General features: G+C 38.5%; 1 protein-coding gene across 1 annotated transcript in view; it reads right to left on the bottom strand.

The window, feature by feature from the left end:
• Positions 1 to 17860, bottom strand: part of impg1 (interphotoreceptor matrix proteoglycan 1) — a 105870-nt gene that overhangs the window by 14649 nt on the left and 73361 nt on the right. Inside the window, exons 13-14 of the mRNA XM_031902889.1 lie at positions 3262 to 4073; positions 1704 to 1920 (exon numbers count right to left, since the gene is read on the bottom strand). Of these exons, the coding sequence (XP_031758749.1) occupies positions 1704 to 1920; positions 3262 to 4073 (1029 nt within the window). The remainder of the gene's footprint in view (positions 1 to 1703; positions 1921 to 3261; positions 4074 to 17860) is intronic.

Raw genomic sequence — 17860 nt, 5'->3', positions numbered from 1 at the left:
AATCAGGTAAGTGTCTTTTATGAGGCATATCAATGGGAAAACAAGGGAGCCACACACTTAAGTTGTGCAACAACCACTGCAGTCAGTTGCTTTGTTTTTTTTCCCCATTTCTGCATCTTTGTGAGTTTCTGCAGGAGGAACGCTTGGTACTGCACTGCTAGGTATTCAGTTTCAAACTTTCAGAGTATGCACCAATTAGAAATGTTTGTCACTCTTGTATTAGTACTAATTATGATTACACCTACTTCTTTACAGGAGTGGGCGTTATCACATTAGAGTTTGTACTTTTGTATTGCCTGCCTTACATTTAAATACAGTAGCACATTTATGTCTCCAATATTTATACAGACACAGCTATAATCGGATGTAACCAGGTACTAGCAACTGACATGATGCCCTAGACTCATTATGTGCTAGGTTTACCACCGGGCTTGTAACAAAGATACATAATTACAATGTTATTTATAGGGGAGATAAATATTCTCTTACTATCTCTTTCCATGGGATAGGAAAAAAATCTACTACTTTCACTCAAACTTTCTTTCTTTCTGTATTTTGTATTTTCACTGTGCTTGTTTGCTTTCTTCTTTTCTCTTCCCATTCTTAATATCCCTTTTCATGTTTAATCTGCTACACCTTTGCCCTTTGACTCCATTAGACTTACCCATTTTTTCAACCTTTCACACTGCACTTATGCTCTTGGTCTTCTGCTCCATTGCCTGCTCCCTCCCTCTATATCCTACCTCTGTTATCCTCTCACCCAGACCATCAGCCTCCCTTCTCTGCTGTTTTTTTATAGCCATGTCCTATTTACTGTAGGACACATGGCTAAATCCATTAATTAATTTTCTCTGTAGTCCATGATTCTTTTTTTCCATTATTCATTCTCTTTGACTCCATTAGACTTACCCATTTGTTCAACCTTTCACACTGCACTTATGCTCTGTGTCTTCTACTCCCTCGTCTGCTTCTTTCCTCTAGATCCTACCTTTATTATCATCTCACTAGACCATCGGCCTCCCTTCTCCACTGTTTGCTGTAGGCACTTACCATTTTCTCTAGGGCACATGGCTAAATCCATTCTTGTGCTAGAAGACTGTGAAACTGGCCATACCTTTTCTATTGCATGTACTAATACACACTTAGCAATTACGAGTTGCCCGATCAGTGCTCTGAGCAGCAGTGGCAGTAGATTCTATTACAAACCTCCCTTCAGAACACAATTCAGGGCAGCTGCTTGGTAGATTTTCTAAGTGCTTGTTAGATGTTGCAATAAGGGAAGATGGAGGAAGGTTGATTCTACTCTTTAAAGATATCTCGTTTAGGAATCTTTTTTTTATTATTTTTTACCAAAGTCAATTTCATATGCCACTCAGATGCAGCCTCGCTACTTTTTGAAAAAGATAATGTAAATGCAGAGGAAGCCTACTTGGATAACAAATACTCTTCTTCTATTCCTTTTTAAACTAGGTCAAACATAAGTTCCTGTGCCTCTCTGTTGTTTCTGGACCCTAAACCACCAGAAATGTGAGAAAGGAACATAAAATGTTTTATTTTTAGAATGTAGAATATTAATATTTTGGTAAATTAATATTTAAATGTTTCATATTTACATATTTCAGATTTATCCCTGGTAATGATTTTTAACAAACAGATGGGGTTCTTATTAATCCTGTTATTCGTAACATCATTTATATTCTTACCAGGTTCAATGTCAAGTGAGTGACTATCAATCTTTAAATTGAGGAGCTGCACCGCATTGCAAAAATCTTCCAGCACACACTGAACAGCTTTTGTCACATTGTAGGGCACGGATTTAGCAAACTTCAACTTGCTGTTCACAATCACACTTCCCTTTTTGAAGTTCAGGATTTCGATTTCCTTAAATCCTGTTAGATTTGATTGAAGATATGGGAGCAACTGCAAAAAGGAAAAGTCATTTAAATGCTTGATTATTATTAATGATGACAAAAAAATGCAAGTTTATTATCTCAGTACTTGAAATCTTTTGAGGATTTATTCCAGATATCCATAACATACATAGGATTTCATGTTGCTGACACATTACATAGATTCTATGTTTCCTGGAATCGGTGTTATTCTAGTGTCATTTTGTGATATCAGAAATCGTACTTAAGTAATTCATTTTAAAACACAACAGTATGAGATCAAACTATATTGTTTGGAATGAGTTTTGCTTTCAGTGTAAGCTGCCATAGTGAGTGACATAATTGGACATTTCTGGGCCTCACAGCAAAATCTTTCAAGATCCCACCAAATGTTTAAAAGATGAACTGCTTTGTAAACATATACAGGTATTGTGTCCCTTATCCAGAAACTTGATATCCAGAAACATAAGAATTATGGAAAGGCCATCTTGCACAGAGTCCATTTTAAGCTACTAATTTAGATTTTTAGAAAGGGTTTCATTTTGGGTTGCAAAATAATCCCATTCTGCTTATTTAACATTTAAATGATCTTTGGCAGACGTAAGGTCCAGTGATCCAAAATATGAAATGCTCTCTTATCTAGAAAACCCCAGGTCCCAAGCATTCCGGATAATAGATCCCATACCTGTATTGTATTTGCAGTGCTGGGTTATCTAAAGTCTGAAGCCAGGCCTAGGCAGTTTCAAGGTCTAGTTTCCCTATTGTTACACCCCTTGACGTTGCTTTCATATCCTGAGGCAATTGTGTACACGGGCATAACAGTCTATAACAATTATTATAGTGAAAAATATGGCTGTCTTCATTGATTTGGGCAAGGCTCTAGTGGCAGTGTAATTAAGATGTGAAGGGTGCTTCATGTGCCTTACCCCATCTTTATACTGCTGGAGGTCAATGCTGCAAATGCATGCCAAGGTCACAGCTACCATTCTGACAATAGAAATCTCTACACAAATTACTGTTGTACTGAATGATAAGTCACAGACACTTCCATTAAATTAAAGAAATACTTTGCCTGTCAAGTATCACTTCTGTACTGTAATTACATATTAACTATTGGGAACACAAGACATTTTGTTACAACTGAGGCACGTTGCGATTACTGTATTTTCTTTTGAAAAGACATTTAACAATTCACTTAATTTGTTCCTTCTAGTTTGAGAAACCTTTTGTACTGTATTTTTTAATAGCTTCCATTAGATAATCCACCATAGACAATGACAAAAGAAGACAGGTGGATGAAAATTATAGTCTAGAATGAGTCAGAAGAAAAAAAGAGGGAATATTCTACTTTTTACAATTAAAATGTACCCACCAGGTATAAAAATTGTTGTTCTAGTGCCTTATATTCTGGGGAACTTTTATTGAATAGATCGTCAGAAAAGGGCATGTTTGTTACTCGAAGGCTGAAGAACACCACAAGTTCATTGCCTTTGTTGACTGTAGCATCAGAGCCAGTTGTTGAATGCTCCAAGGCAGATGATTCTGAGGTCAAACTAAAGAGGCTGCCATCACCAGATATATCTTCAGTACTATATTCATTTTCATCTGTACTTCTTATAGTAGCTTTGTCAACCCCAGTTGTAACTTCAAATACTAGGTTTTCTGATGCAAGGGTAGTTTCACTTCTGTGGTCTGTTAGAACTGGTGTTAGGAAACCCAGTTCAATGGCATCAGGATCATTAGTGTTATAAATGTCTGTGAATGTCACTGGTGGAGTTGCCATGTCACCTTGAAGGTATGCAGATGTAATATGCTGATTATTTTCAGAACTATTTGGTATGATAATTTGAGGTGAAGTTGTCAGTGTTTTTTCATCACTAACTTCTGAAGATACTGGTGCAACAGGTGGGCTTGTTATTTCATAAGCAGCGGTGAGCTGAGAGCTTTTATTTGGATTGTCTATGGTAGGTCCCTCAAACTGCATTCCAATGCTTGGTGTAGTAGAGAGTATATCATTTGAATCTATGTATGCAGATGTTTTAATGGTACTAGCAGAAAGTGATACTGTAGGTGAGATGCTGTCTTCAGAGAACATGGAAGCAGGATATGTTGAGGTGGGAGGAGAATATGATAGGTCCTCTTCATAGTCACCTGATGGCCCCATCTCAGATATAAGTAGCTTATCTGTATAAAAAAATTAAATTTAGAATGTAATGGCATAAATCATACATAAAATGCGCTTATATGTTTTGTAAAAGAAGTAGACCTCAATGACTAAATTGTGTTTCTACAACACATTACCCAAGACACGTTGGGGCCAATTTTATTAACCCATGACAACCTATAAAACATTTACTTTCATTACTCTGCCTAATTTATTGCTACTGGTTAGTGCCCATTGTTGGTTAAAGAGCCTGGGTGCGGTTAGTATCAGTGAAGATCAGGCCCCAATCAGTTGCTAATCTTTCATTACATCACGATTTGTACTGGGAGAAATGCTTTATTTTTTATGTACCACCGCAAAAAACTTTTTTTGCCAGTGCCATCAACAACAGTGTCTGGACATTTTTTAAGAGAGGACATTGAGGTCTTTTTAACCCCAGATACAGAGGGCTCATTGCAAAGGGGATATCATTTAAAAAAGAAAACCAGGATATATGTTTACATTTTGTAATAAATAGATTTTTGTAATTCATGTCATGCAAGTCCATTTTCTTACCTGCCACTGTTGTACCTATTATTATTTGATTATATGATATTGTTGATGACAACTGTTTTATAGTGTGGTTGTGCCTGTCAGTTGTGATTTATGTATCCTGTTAACTCAGTTATTGGAACAAGAGTCTATCAGCCTGATCACATTATCACAGGGAACATAAATAATATGAACCATGACTTGTACTCAACTGCTTATGTTATGGTGGGGAGATCTGTGGTTGCTTGAGCAACAGCTCTATGACAGACCTAAGGGGTCATTTAAGAACACTGAGGCAGTAAGAAAAGTGCACTGTCCTAGGGGCACATTTACTAATCCACGAATCCGAATCACGAATGGGAAAAAATCGTATTGGAAACGAAAATTTCGGAAGATCGCAAATATCACGAAAATGCTTACAAAAAAATCGCATTAGTCACGATAATATCGTATTGGTGATCCGAAAGTCACAAAATTTTCGTACCAAACAATTGTAAACAGTGGTAAAACCTTTCCGATTTTTTCGTGCAAACGTCCGAAAAAGTCGTGTGGCATATGAAAAAGTCGTGCGCCGTGCAAAAACGTGGTGCGGACGCCTGAAAAAATTGGCGAAAATACGCTTGGAGTTTTCGCATGAATGCTCGAGCGTTCGTGCTTTTGTAAATGTGCCCCCTAGTGTCCTTGACTCTTGCAGAATGACTTGTAGCAGGCATAAGGACAGTTATCCACCATGTAGTACACAGCATATTTATTCTCCAGGTTAACATGCTGCCTGCCTGTACACTAATGGGTGCACCCATTCCCCTCTATAGCTCTCTTGCACTTCTGTCCGACATATACGCAAATTATCCCTCTAACTATTAGATGCACACTGAATAGCCATACAGATCAAGGACTCCAAAGGCCATCCCTGTATTGCCAAGGGCTGCCTTTAAAGAGGATGCCATTTTGTTATTAACCGTAGGATTTTAATGAGTGACATAATTTATGCAACATTTCAGTTTCTTTTCCTTACTTATTTTTGAAGTATTAGCAGCCCTACTTAGTTTCCATCTTACAACTGAAAATGCTATGGGGTAATTGGGTTCAGTTTTATAGTTTTTATTTTCAATTCTATATCTTTCTTTTCAGATTCACTCCTATTGATCTTCCATTCTTCCTGGTTGTGAAACCCAAAAAATACTGCTTTAATACTATTAAGACGCTACCAATTCCAAAAAATGATGAGTCCACGCTCACACATGCTTAAGCATATAATGTAATGTATTGAGCATGGTAAGTCTAAAGTTTTGGTATCGTTAGGTTGTGCTGCAGTAATAAAATCAGTAGTTAGTGGTATCAGCACCAGGTTGATATTAACACAATGGGGCCCATTTACTTACTCACGAACGGGCCGAATGCGTCCGATTGCGTTTTTTTCGTAATGATCGGTATTTTGCGATTTTTTCGGAAAATTATCGCGACTTTTTCGTTACCAATACGATTTTTGCGGAAAAACGCGAGTTTTTCGTAGCCATTCTGAAAGTTGTGATTTTTTCGTAGCGTTAAAACTTGCGCAAAAAGTTGCGATTTTTTCGTAGTGTTAAAACTTGCGCAAAACGTCGCGCCTTTTAAGTTTTAACGCTATGAAAAAAGCGCAACTTTTCGCGCAAGTTTTAACGCTATGAAAAAATTGCAACTTTCGGAATGGCTACGAAAAACTCGTGTTTTTTCGCGCAAATCGTATTGGTAACGAAAAAGTCGCGATAATTTCCGAAAAGTCGTAAAGGCGCCGAAAAAAATCGCAAAAAATACGAAAAAGTCGCAAAATGTTCGTTTTCCAATCGGAATTTTTCCAATTCGGATTCGAATTCGTGGGTTAGTAAATCAGCCCCAATGTGTTCTGTTCAATTAAAAACAAATAGATACTATAAGACACTTCAATTCAACTGTATATTTTAAGAGTGTTCTTTAGAAGGGTGCCAACGGAGGGCTATTTCCTCCAAAAAGATGCCTGTGAAGATTGCAAGGCAATGTTTTGATGATTTTCCACAAAATGACCTTAACTGACATTAATAAGATTGTATCATTGTGACATAGAGAGGACACAAATGTCTTATATGCATTTCTCAGAACTAGGAGCAATTCATATTTTGTAGCTACAGATATTGGAATCAACAAAGCATTATTAAAGGAGAATGCAAGTCAAAATTTAAACTGCACCTGAAGAAGGGCCCCCCCCCCGAAAGCTTGTGCTGTTTGTCCATTTCTGCAAATAAATGATTTAAAGGCATTGCCGACAGACTAGAGTGCTTCTTCCCCTTTGCAAAGATACATGGAAAAAAGCCTTGGGAGCGGCTGTGGAAGTTAAGCACCCTCTGAGAACATGTATGTAAGTGGTGTGCGGAAGATTTTTGTTTATGAGTCAAAATTTAAAAAGCATACTGCCCAATAGTCCTCCTATTGTTTAGTAAAAACGCCACACTTTTGGCTCAGTGCTTTAAACTATGCTTTTATACATGTTTTAGAACATTACGACTTGAGAGATATAACCTGCAAAACAATCTCATCTCCTTTTGCTGTAAACTCAAGATCTAAACTAATACACACATACAGCCAATCCTAACCCATTTGTGTCCATGGCATGTTTAAATACAGACACTTTTAATATAATGAAAAAGCAAAGGTCTTTGGTCTGTTGCTTTTATGTGTTTACATATTAACATGTAATTGGCATAGAATGGTATGCCGCTGTCTGTGTAAGTACCTTGCAGAAAATGGGTCTCATTTATAACATTTATATGTTTAATGATGGTTTTAAAATGTGAATTAGAAGAGAAATGTGCATGTCATAGAACAGTTAATGATGACATTCTGTCAGGATGACAAGACCAATATCTGTCTAGGAATCGCCCATCTTTTACTAAAACCGAAAAATTCTCTCTCTTTTTTCACACACAATTAAGCATTTGTTGCCATTCCTGATTATTGTCCTTCTCTGTCATTCCATCTTTTCTCCATTGAAAACAACATAATATGATGGGTTGCTCGTATAATCTCTTATGCCCTTGAAACTTTTTCTTGTTTTACAGCAATACATCAAATCTTGTAGTAACTATGTACCATTATTACACGATTCCCAGCAGCGACTGGCAACCGGCATATTGCTTATATATTGAATATGATGTATTACTGGTCTGGCTGTCCTCCACAGATGGTGGCAATACAAGTACATGGGTGGCTGGATGGGGCATATCCAGCCACCCACCATCCACCATCCTGATAATCATAATAACCACAGTCATACTGGGCATATGACATACAGTGGTGCTTGAAAATTTGGAGCCCATAAGTATGCCGTTAAATATGTTTTTCACCCAAAGTCCTAAAACTAGATAATGAGAACTCAATTAAGCAGTCAAATTCATAATGATTGGTTATGTATTTATTGAGGAAAATGATGCAACGTTATATATTTATGTTTGGCAAAAGTATATGAACCTTTGCTTTCAGTAACCAGTGTGCCCCCCATAGGCAGCCATTACTGCAACTAAATGTTTCCAGTTACTGATGATCAGTCCTGCACATGGGCTTGGAGGAAGTTTAGACTAGTCTTCCTTATAGCTGTTAATGGATGTTGGTGGGCTTCTTCGCATTAACTAATACAGGTCTGTGGTGTTTGTACAAATGACCTGTAGGTGTCCCTTTTGCTGTATTTTACATATTGCTTTCTATACAGCTAAAAGTGTTAGTGTATAAGAGCTTGCCATACTGTTTGTTCTGACATGTACATATGAAATCTTATCTATATGACTTTAAACAGTTTGCTTGCCTGTACTAATCTCACTTTTTTCACTTAAAATGCAATGCACAACTTTTGCCTTTTTTTTTTTTGCAGTGAAATCTGACTCTTTGGTTTCTGGGATTAAAATGTTATGTCTTTTCTTCATATTTATGATATTCTTTTATAAAGGTCCCTTACATCAAGATATCAATAAAACTGAACAATGAAAATGTTCTGTCTGAAGAATAGTCTTTTTTTGTCAAGGTAACATTCCTCTATAGATGCATAGACTAGCTCATAGATCACAGAACATTTATACCATTTAACATGTCAAGCAGCCCTTCACTTGGTCTTTAGGGATTAAATAATTGGAAAGTCTGCAGACATCTCACCATTTCACTGTTTAGTTTTAAAGAGCTGAGATTCTCCTTAAGCGGAGAATATTAGAAAAGTTGTTCATGAAAAAAATCTGCAAACCATTTGCCTTTGCATAGTGATGGACAATCCAAACAAAATAACCAAGGGAAGGGGGGTGAAGGGGTGAAGTTTTTAAGAACCTCAATAAGAAAAAGGTTAACCTTCTACTCTAGTCTGTACTCTTCTTTTACAAAAAGTACACTGCCCAAGGTACTTGAATAGGGAGTGTGGCACTGCTATTTTTCTTCAGCTCCTATGTATTCCTTTCATGGACTTGAGCTAGATGCATGTGTAGTTTAGTTCTATGCAAGGAACACAAGGGACCTAAAAAACATTTTATAATTTGTCTCAGTGTGCTGTGTTTCTAGTAAAAATATTACTGATAAAGGTCATTATTACACTTTTTTCTATGGATGCCTTTTTTAGATACAGGATATATTATGCAAAATACTTGGAACCTGGGAATTAATGGATGGGGGGTTCTGTCCATAATGTGGATCTCCATACCATAAGTCTACTAAACTAATTTTAATATAAATTAGGATTCTATATAAAGTAAGATTGTTTTGCCTCAAATATGGATAATTGATATCTGAGCTGGGATCAATTACTGTTTTATTATTACAGAAAAAAGGGAACAATTTTAAAATGTCTGTATTTTTGTTTAATCTATGAGAGATGGCTTTCCCTCAATTTGGAGCCATCTGGATATCAGGTTTCTGGATATAAGATCCCATACCTGCACTTCATAGTGGATCTTGTACTATACAATCCATCTGCCACTCATATTGAATGCTATACACTGCATTGGTTTGCAAGCAAATGTCATCAGCAATCTGCTGGATTCATTACAAATAGGACATGGAGTAGATCTATTTTAGATCTGTCATATTTGTAGGGCTGTCTTATTAACCCTATCTATTTTAAACCAAACACCTATAAAATGTACCTGCTACATAGTTGCATGGACACCACTACAGTCTGCAGAAGACACACAAGCACTGGGGATTTTAAAATGTTCAATATAAACCTATAAATAGAAACCCCCTGTTGGCAATTGTAATGGTGATTAAAAAAGGTTTGAACAGTGACCCACAATGCTTGACAAGATACATAACTGAAAGTTACATTTGACATTGGGTTAGGGAGGTAAGCTAAATTTCTATTAAGCCAGATAGTTTGCATAGCTCCTTATGCTAGGAAGTACATAGGGCGATACAGAGACAACAAAGGCTAATTTATATTTTTTCATCCATATAATCTATTTTATCCGATCTGTTTCACTTGCCCCTTAGCCTTCCCATACCATTCTCTGAGTTGCCTTCCGTGATGTTAAAATGTAAATAAATTCATTTTAATGAATGGAGGAGGATTTTACAGATAAGTGCAAAACCCCTATTTACCAGAGGGGGGAATGCAGTGGAAGATGAGCTGATTCTGTACTTTTCAAATAGCAGATGATATCACAAGGAGAGGTGACTATACGTATTGGAGGAGAAAGTTGTTTACTGTGGCCAGGAGATAATGGAAGAAGAGCTGACATCATATATAGAAGATCAGAGGACAAAGTGGGAGAAAAGCTGATACTGTGGGGAGGTGACAGTGAGGAAACTAGACACTGCTTTTATTCAATAAATATTAGGTTGCTGTGCATGATAATTTGTCGTGAACAAATGCAGGGGTGTAATTTTACTTTGTGGCTATTTTAATACAGACGGTGGTGACCCTAAACTTCTATTTATTGGGTTCCTATCCTAACAATCTGAGGGATCGTGAACTGGCCCCATGTTTAAAAAGTTTGAGGACCCCTGCCCTAACCATTCAGACAACACATGATTCTATAATACACTAGACTAGGGTATAATGTCAAGGGACTGTAAGTAAAAGGACCATTCATTGAAATCTAAGCATAAAGTTTCCCCACATGCTGATTTTTCTCAAAGCTTGTTCCAAAATGGCACATGCCATCACTTTTTTTCCAGATGCACATTGTAATATTGCTTTTATGTCGACAAAATTTATAGGGTTTCTAAATTCGCCTTATCCTTTTGCTCATCTCTTTTTCAATTATGCCCTTCATCTTCCCATTGTTATTCCAGAGTGTACTACAGTCATTAAAACAGAAAAACTTCTCTTTGCCGCAAAGTAATTTAAGCTGCAATGTGTAAAGTTCTTCTATTTATGCAATTATTTCCAGCCTTTGTGTACAGATTTGCATTATTTACCATTTGCTTTGTTTATATATTCATGAAAGTCAAATCAGAGACAGAGCAAAAAATGAATGTAAGAGAAATCATTTAACCCATCATCATCAAAGGGACCTAACAGTGCTTTCCTCCACATCAATAAAAAGCTCCTGTATAGAAACAAGGATCCAATTTTGAAACCTGTCACACTGTCAACAAAAGGATATTATTCTTCTACTGAGGATTAACTATATGAATACTAATGGCTACCACTAAAGGTCACACTTTCCATGCCACTGCACTAAGATTGGGAGAAACATTAAAAATGTTAACACATGCAAAAGCAAATAAAGAGATGGAAATATCTGTATTACATGCACAGCCCTAGTGAACACTGAAATGCAACCAAAACTTTAGCGCACACCATTTGTTATTTGCCAATGTACAATGAACTCTATTTTCCCTATCATACCTTGGAATGTCTGCTGCTGCTGCTGCAGTGTCTGTGCAAAGCTAAATTACGTCTAGCAGTTCTCCATGAAATGATATCATAAAGGGCTATTGGCAGCACATTCAGCTGTATAATACAGAATCCTGGGACTTATAATCTTCCTACAGTTACTAATGCAAAACTGATTGAAAGTGACAATGGGAAGTAAGCGATCAAAAGGAAATTCTGGGCATAATCATAAGGAAGCTGCCATATATTAAAAAAGAAGCATTCCTATGATACTGAGAATATACTGTATTTTACATATTCAACCCTAAGGAGAAATAATATATTGCAGTAAAATGGTGGGTCATTTAAAGAGCACAACAGATTCTTTGCAGCTTGACCAGTCAAGATGAATCAGAATAATCACAGCTCTTGCTGATTATTATAGAAATGATTAAATACACATATATTTATACAAGAAAACACCCCCTCTATGTTTAGTAAATTCAGGGGAGTATTTACTAGAGCGTGTGCAAGGCAGGGTGCAAAGTACAAAAACATAGGTAGAATCCATTTTGTTGTTTGCATTCTGCATCCTGCCCTGTACCAAGATGAATTGCAGGTACATGTGCTCCAAAATTGAGTGTGTGTCATTCAGAAGCACAATTTAGTGAGCCAGCCCAAGGTGCAGAGTGCAGCTGTATCCAGATGGATATGCTCTTTGAATGAGCAGTAAGGAGCAGGCTTTTACCCACATAAGTGCTCTTGCGCTTCTATCTTGGATTGAAGGAAATTACTTTTACAGTGCTCAGCGCACATTGTAGTTTAGATTAGAAAAAGATGCTCCAAGGGAAGGAAATGAGCAAGCTGAATGCCATTTGAGGGTGACTATACCCTTAAAAATTTATTTTGATATAACCCCCACCATTAATCCATGAAAAACATGCAAAGAAAAATTTGAGAAAGGATAAGATATATATATGATCTAAATAAAATAAGTATCTTTTTTTGATTAAATTTTCCTGGTGTGCATCAGCATCTTTTACATATTTACATTGTTTATCTGATTTGCATCCAGGTTGTTATCCCTATAAGTGTGTGCCTCAGCCTTTATATATATATATAAGTGAGCTTTATTAGAAAGGTCAATGTAAATAAAGCCATAAAACACTCACAGAAAAGCTGCTCTGAGTCCTCTATCAGAAGAAACACAGGATTTATTTCATTCTTTTTTGTACACATGTTCTTCAGGATCAGACTACCTTCTCTCAGAAAAAATCCATTAGGGCACGGTACAAGTCTGCACAGCTTGCTCATCTCTCCCCCTCCCATATCTGCCCTCCCCTTCCCCTCTCTGCTCTAATCTGAACTAACAGAAGCCAGAGCTGCAGCATGGAAGTTACTGAGACCAACCAAAAATGGCAGCTGCTATCTTAAACAGAGGGAGCTTCTAATGCTGTTCACTCAGGTATGGTAAAACTTTCTCCAAAATAAATATAGAATTCTAGCTTGCACTAGTGGCTAATCTATTGGCAATAAAATGCCAAAATGCCTGTTCTTCTCCTTTAACAGAGATTATGCATCAAGAAACTGATTCAAAGAAAACCACTTACGTTTTTAATGCCTGAATCTGACATTTGACTAATAATATATCTGACCCTAAGGGACAGATTAACTTAAAGTTAACATTTTCTAATTTTTATTTGAAAACCTAATACTATGAAGCAAAGAAAGCTCCTGCAGTTGTGAAAGAGACATCTGCCACTGACTTCTACATGATCTCAACAGGTTTTACATTTATGGATTTAGTATTTTTGGATTCAGAATTGTTGAAGTTTTGTCACATAATAATTCTTGGAAAACTCACAACTTTTTCGGCAACAAAAAGCCCAACCCGCATCTAGGGGCAGGCCAAGATGACAGGTCGCCCTAGGCAACCCGGTTGGGTTCCATGCCCCTTAAACCTCGCACAATGACAAGCGGTGGGGGCAATGACAATGACATTGTCCCTATCATATTCATAAAATGCATATCCACTGGGTCAGTTTAATTAGAAACTACAGAAACTACCTGTATGTTTTTGAAGTGTAGGAGAAAGCTGAAGTGCCTGGAACTTAATTCTGTAATAAAATGTCCAAAGTTTGTTGCTAGTCTTGTCACCAATAGCAACCTATCAGCATAAAGCATTTTCTGGTCATCTGTTAAAAAGGATATGCCATGGCTTATTGTACCTGGCAAGCTGTGTAACTTTTATTACATAAAAAGGTTGATTTAGCCAACAGGGAATGCTAATAGAAGTAGGAAAGTTAAAGGTGCAATGCAAAATGACCAGCAGTAATATACTGTAGAATAAAAGACAGACAGAGCACTGTTGGAAAAAATCAAAGCAAGGGACAGTAGCTTGTTAGTGGTTCCTAACATCAAAATGATGAGTCAAAGTTCTGCCTTCTGTTTCATGGATATATAAACAGAGAACCTCTAAATAGCATTTCCCCAGACACCCCAGAGTGTATTGCCTGGATATGGACTTCACAATGGGGGATGCAGATTTAAGTTCAATAAATATTGATTGAAAGTTGTTTTGTTTTCTGCCCTCCAGCTAAATGATCACAACTGGGCCATAAGCTGCATGTGATGCAGTAGAAAGAATCAATAAGCAGAACTGGCATAGTAGCTTCACATCCTCCAAGCTGACATTACTCCCTTGACCTATCATTCACAGTATAAGCAATGCATGTAGGTATGTGTACCTATAGAAGACACCTCGCCATTGACAATTTTCCTGGTAATTCAAGTGTGAAATAATTGCTCTATCTGCATATTCTGACCTCTTGAAATAAAGACACACTTGCAATTTTCATTATTTATGTTTGGAATATGATTTTCTATGGCTTTCAGAAAAACATGGGGCAGATTTATCAATAGGTGAGATAAGAGTTCACCACAGAAAAACTCACCCACTTTCTATTTATTTCAATGGGATTTAAGACGTATATTTGTTAATGAGTAAAAGGTAGAGTTCGCCATTTGATAAATGAGCTTCTAATAAGCCCATAATATGGGTGATTATTTCTGTGGTAAGCTCTAATCTCACATTTTGATAAATCTGCACTAACATGCTGTGCCAACAAGAGCTATTATTGGCTATTTGGTAGCCAATGAACTGGCAGCCTATAGAAGGCTCTGTTTGGCATTATGCCGAGTTTTATGCAACCAAAACTTGCCACCAAGTCAGGAATTGAAAAATAAACACCTGCTTTGAGGCCAGTGGGAGCAACATGCAAGGGGTTGGTGAGCAACATGTTGCTCACGAGCCACTGGTTGGGGATCACTGCTCTACAGTAACTTCCTTTTCTCCAGTCTATATTAAAAGTCATTGTATATAGGATTATTTTCTAGTATAGTAGTATATTTATCCTCTTCTAACTGAGTTAGTCCTTCCCAGGGTTATCTTAACTGACAAGTCCAGTTACTAGATGGGGGAGGAAGTGAGAGCTATGTATTGAGACATAGCTGGGTTTGTGGGAACACAACAGGCCTCAATAGCTTTTAATAGTTACATTTACTATATGGGATTTACATTGCTGGAACCAATGTGGCTTAGCATTCAGGTGGCCAGCTCAATAAAAATAATAGTAAAAAAAATGGTTTCAATCTAATTTCACAATAAGTAAGAGTCCTTATGTCACAAACAATGTATGCTCAATAACAAAGTGCAGATACTGTGCAAATGTTGAGTCCTAACCAATCATATAAAAAACCTCTGTAGAGCATGTCTGCTTGTCCAACACACCATTCAGTGAAACAAATGCGCCACTACATGTTTTTGATTAATCGTTCTCTGGTAGATATACTCGAAGAGGTCACCCATTCCAACAATTTATTCCCAGGACTTTATGCCTTTGATAGGGTTTCAATTGTTTGTGAGGTTTTTCATTTTTTTAAATCTGATGTTGTGTCTTTAAAGATAATGAATAAAGCCCCAAACGTGAATCCTGAATTTCCTGTTGTAGGGTAGTTATTATTGTTATTGTTTTACTTATTATTATTATTGTTGTCGTTGTTATTATTATTATTATTGTTATTATTAACAACAATAATAATAATAATAATAATAATAATAATAATAATAATAATAATGTCTCATTGCATATTGGTTATTGCCTAGCATTATTGCTGAATATAATATGTAATTAGTTTGTCCAGGCATATGGCAGAACATAGAGACCAGAAGCCAATGAACACTACACTGTCTCAGAAGAAAGCAGTCACTTCACACTCCCACAGGAACCCAGCATTAGCATCAAACCCATACTTTTTTCTACAGAGAGCTGTCACTTTCCTCCATTATCTGCATAACACAGCTTTCAGTGCTACAAAAGGCAAGTTCTACTATAAAGACAGAAAGCCTTCTGCATTATTGTTAAAATAAAGGACTCCTTTTATCTGGCTTTCTTTTTTTTTAATAAAATACATGGGGTAAAATTTTCCTTTTTTCAGTTTCAATGTCTTTATAAAATGCGCGGCTCTGATTCAACCACGCTTTAAAAAGGAGGCACAAACCCACGCCATGTATACTAATAACGAAATGAGGCAGGCACTCGTTCCTGTTGCCATCTTAAAAGGCCAAGCTAATTTGTAAATGAAACTTTACACCCAGGCAAGCAGAGATATAGGGGTTTTATGAAAAGTAAAAGGGCAATATTAGATTATTTTTGTTCATTAATATATGAAGCAAAATGCACGAAGAAAGGAAATATAATCATGTCCTGCTACTCCATGACATTTACCCATTAGTCATTCAATGCACAGCCCTAGAACATGAAACTTGTTATAATTTTAAATCCATTTACTTCACTTCTCTGCTCTCTTGTCAATCTTCTGTTAATCTCTCATGATGCTGAAAGAGTAATTGCATTTTCCACTTTATTTTTTATTTGGAATGTTATGCTTTCAAAGTTTCCTCGTTTCGTGCCCTTATTATAACTTGCTTCTATTTTGTTTTAATTCACATACTTAAGGTCAAATCCTAGGTAATTAATTGTATTCTCTCTAGGTTTGCTTGTGTAAACCACTAAAACATAAAACTAAATTGAATTTAAGTTTTATTTGTATCTCTTGTTGAGTGTCTTTTGTTTTGTGTATTCCTTTTGTGCCTGTATTTTATGGACTAATGGTATTATGTAATAAAAAGCACTAAGTTTGCCCAGGAGCAGTAACCCATAGCCAGGGCCGCCATCAGAAATCGCGGGGCCCCTCACAACAAAATTTTCTGGGCCCCACCCTCCCACGCCCCCAATGGCCCCTCCCATTAATACAAGGGACACACAGGCATTGGTAGCGAGGGCCCCCTAAAACATTGGTAGCCAGGGCCCCCCATACAATGGCCCGCTCTCCGCTGCTTCCTTACTGCTTCTTCCCGCTCACCCCACCCAGCATCCTCCTGCTTCTTCCAGGGCACCCCAAGCATTCTTCAGCTCCCCCCAGCATCCTGCTGCTTCCTTCAGGGCCCCCCCAAGCATCCTCCTCCTTCCCCCAGGCCCCCCCCCCAAGCATTCTTCAGCTCCCCCCAGCATCCTGCTGCTTCTTCCAGGGCACCACAAGCATTCTTCTGCTCCCCCCAGCATCCTGCTGCTTCTTCCAGGGCACCACAAGCATTCTTCAGCTCCCCCCAGCATCCTGCTGCTTCCTTCAGGGTACCCCCCCAAGCATCCTCCTCCCTCCCCCAGGGCCCCCCCAAGCATCCTCCACCTTCCCCCAGGGCCCCCTCCAAGCATCCTCCACCTTCCCCCAGGGCCCCCCAAGCATCCTCCACCTTGCCCCAGGCCCCCCCCAAGCATCCCCCACCTTCCCCCCAAGCATCCTCCACCTTCCCCCAGGCCCCCCCCAAGCATCCTCCACCTTGCCCCAGGCCCCCCCCAAGCATCCTCCACCTTGCCCCAGGCCCCCCCCAAGCATCCCCCACCTTCCCCCAGGCCCCCCCCAAGCATCCCCCACCTTCCCCCAGGGCCCCTCAAGCATCCTACAGTCCCCTCCCCTTGCAGCCGCCGCCAGAATTTTTCTGCATCCTGTAACTCTGTCATTTGTCCCGGGCCCAGGCGTTTAAAGGGGGCCCGGCCGGGCTGTATCACTGTTATCGCAGGTGTCCGCTGTTATGATCCAAACTCCCCGCTGCATGTGCGCTTTTATAGGGTTGCGCCCCGTGCGTGTGACGTCAGTACGCACAGAGCGCAACCTTATAAAAGCGCACATGCAGCGGAGAGTTCGGGACATAACAGCGGACACCTGCGATAACAGTAACAGCGCCCAGCCGGGCCCCCTATAAACGCCCGGGCCCGGGACAACTGTACCCCCTGTGCCCCCCTGATGGCGGCCCTGCCCATAGCAACCCATAGCAGTCAGCAGGTAGAATTTACTGGTCACCTGTTTGAAAGCAAACATCTAATAGGTACTGCACCTGGGCAAATTTAGGGG

Source organism: Xenopus tropicalis, chromosome 5, assembly GCF_000004195.4.
Source record: "Xenopus tropicalis strain Nigerian chromosome 5, UCB_Xtro_10.0, whole genome shotgun sequence".
Taxonomy (NCBI): domain Eukaryota; kingdom Metazoa; phylum Chordata; class Amphibia; order Anura; family Pipidae; genus Xenopus; species Xenopus tropicalis.
The sequence above is the reverse complement of the archived record's forward strand: the minus strand, read 5'-3'. Positions and strand labels throughout refer to the sequence as shown.